General features: G+C 36.7%; 1 protein-coding gene across 1 annotated transcript in view; it reads left to right on the forward strand.

The window, feature by feature from the left end:
- The window catches only part of LOC105124986 (uncharacterized protein At1g04910-like), a 9972-nt gene extending 7829 nt beyond the window's left edge, over positions 1–2143 (forward strand). The window contains exons 8-11 of the mRNA XM_011025234.1: positions 10–114; positions 734–901; positions 985–1175; positions 1365–2143. Coding sequence (XP_011023536.1) covers positions 10–114; positions 734–901; positions 985–1175; positions 1365–1527 — 627 coding nt within the window. The 3' untranslated portion in view covers positions 1528–2143. The remainder of the gene's footprint in view (positions 1–9; positions 115–733; positions 902–984; positions 1176–1364) is intronic.
- Positions 2144–2779: the final 636 nt, after the last annotated feature.

Genomic DNA, 2779 nt, shown 5'->3' on the forward strand with positions numbered 1-2779 from the left:
GACATGAAGGAAGCGAGGGAAAGAGGTTGGAAAGGAAAGTTTACAAAGCCTGGTCGAACTATACGTCCTGGGGCAATTAGGCTCAATGGGAAGTGTCCCCTTACTCCGTTAGAGGTAATATACATCTGTATATGTTGCTCCATTGGAAAGCAATACTCAAAATTCAATTTCATGCGTTCTCTTTACATGATCTTCATGGTCAGTTAGGTGTAACATGCTTATGCTTGACACCAGGGTAGAAAACTATTTTCAATGCTAATCCATGCCTTTTTATTATAGTGAATGCTTATTGAGGCATTTTATAGTAAAGTGGAAATATTTCAGCAGTGCTTTGTCCCTAAAGTTGGTGGATAAGTAGGTGCATATGTTGTTCTAGCTCTGAGATGACTGGTGAATGGATTCAATTTTACAACCTAGGAAACACAACAGGTCTTCAAGTAACTGCATTGTTTATGGCCTCAGAAACTGCGGCTCCATAACTTAGCATTCCTTAGAGCTATCATGCAAATTTTTATTTTGTCACTATCAATTTAAATTTAATGTCCAAAAGGAATGCATACGAAACACGTGATCACTTTCTTACCTGAAATTGAGACTTCTCAGCATCAGTTTTTGATAAAGTTACCATCTGCTTATGTAATATGTAACTGCATGGCCTCTTATATATGTGCCTGTAGGTTTGTGGATATTGGTATTGTTGTGTCATAGCATGATATTTTTTAAAACTTCTCAGGTTGGATTGATGCTTAGGGGCATGGGTTTCGATAAAAAGACGTATATCTATTTGGCATCTGGAAAGATTTACAATTCTGAAAAATACATGGCCCCACTGTTGGAAATGTTTCCGAATCTGTTAACTAAAGATATGCTGGCATTGGAAGACGAACTTGATCCGTTCAAGGTCTGTATGGCTTGTGGTTTTCTTTCATCCATCTTTCAGACCTGCTTAAGTGTTATTGATCTGACTTGAGTTACTGCTTCCAGAATTATTCTTCTAGGATGGCTGCAATAGACTACACGGTGTGTCTTCACAGTGAGGTATTTGTGACAACTCAAGGTGGCAACTTCCCCCATTTTTTGATGGGCCATAGAAGATTCTTGTATGGTGGACACTCAAAGACGATCAGGCCAGACAAGCGAAAGTTAGCAATGCTCTTTGATAATCTGAAAATCGAGTATGAACTCATCATATTGCTTTACAGTTAGCATCTGTGAGTTTGATTGTGACCCTGCATTGCATGTGGTGCTAAACGAAAATGATTGGAGAAAGAACTGACGGGGACTGGACATGTTTGGTTGTTTAGAATGCTCATCATTGAACATAAATAAGCATTGATTTTTTTTGTATTTCCTCTTTTTTACAGTTGGAAGAGCTTCAAGCGACACATGCTGAATATGCGGTCTCACAGTGATTCTAAAGGATTTGAAATCAAAAGGCCAAATGACTCCATATATTCCTTTCCGTGCCCAGATTGCATGTGCCATGTTAACAGAACAGAAGATTCAAGATCATCTTCAGCTACGTGATCTGCTTGGAGATAGATCTTGATGGTTGTTTCTTCTACTGGTATTTTGTGGACACATCTTGCTGCTGACTCCAATTTTTGCATCTCGTGATTCTTTCATTTTTTCCCCTTTCCACATGGTGGGAGAGAATACACTTCAATTTTGGGAGTTTCAAGGATTTATTTGAGTTCACATTCATCAGATTATTTACCACGAATTGATACAGGGAAACTGCAACTTGCAACTTTTTGTACATGATGCCAGAGGACGCAGATTACATTCTTTCTCTGCGGGGATTACCCTGGGTATTAACTGAGCATTGTTTTAATACATGCTGCTGCAGCTGCTGTATCTAACAAGCTGTAAAATGGATAGTCAGATTCTTTTGTACCCTGGTTTTGTCATTGCTTGTAAATTTGTTGAGGTTTCATACACGTGTAAGACCCTAGAAACAGAACGAGGTTTTTTTGTAGATTTGTGAAAATTCAGGGTATCCATTTTTTGTTTTTGTTCATTCCCTTGTAAAATGCAAGTGTTGCATGTATTTCTTGCCTTGCATCCTGATTGTTCGTCGATCAAATCCCGTCACTTGGAAAGACTCAAATGGAAGCTATCAATGTCTGATATTTTGCTTTAACTTCTCTGGGCAACGAGTTAGCTACTGAGCTTGGCTATTTGACTAATGTCTTGCAATCCCATATCTTAGAAAAATATGATTCTGATTTTCAAATTTTGTGTGTCAAAACATTTATTCAAACACAAACATATTTTGCCTTGTTTGAGCAGTCAACAATTCTCAAATTCTAGGCAAGAAAATTCTTTTTTATAAATGTTCCAACCTTTTTTTTTTTTTTATCAGTACTTAATAAATATTATTGATTTTATGAATATAAATCTCGAAAGCACCTGTAAAAAATATATTTTTTAAATTTACTAAGCCAATGTGAGATGCGGTAAGGTATGAGAATAACTTCTTACTGTTAAATGAAAAAAATATACCAAAGCTGATAAAATTTCCTGCCATAACTGTAGGAGTTCTTCAACCGAGATGTTACGAAATATCTATTATCATGGTATTCGCAAATAAAGACTGGATCGGAGATTGGAGGAGTTTTGCCAACGTTTTGGATTTTGGACGCATGACTGAAGAAAACTTGGGTTGATCCAGCAGGCCTCCGCCAATCTGGTATTCATAAAGCAAAATAAAACAACACTTTCTCTGAGATAACAAGAATATATTTTAGAATAATGTAAAGATTGTTTTATAAAATAT

This window comes from Populus euphratica, unplaced genomic scaffold (assembly GCF_000495115.2).
Source record: "Populus euphratica unplaced genomic scaffold, PopEup_1.0 scaffold1.1, whole genome shotgun sequence".
NCBI lineage: Eukaryota > Viridiplantae > Streptophyta > Magnoliopsida > Malpighiales > Salicaceae > Populus > Populus euphratica.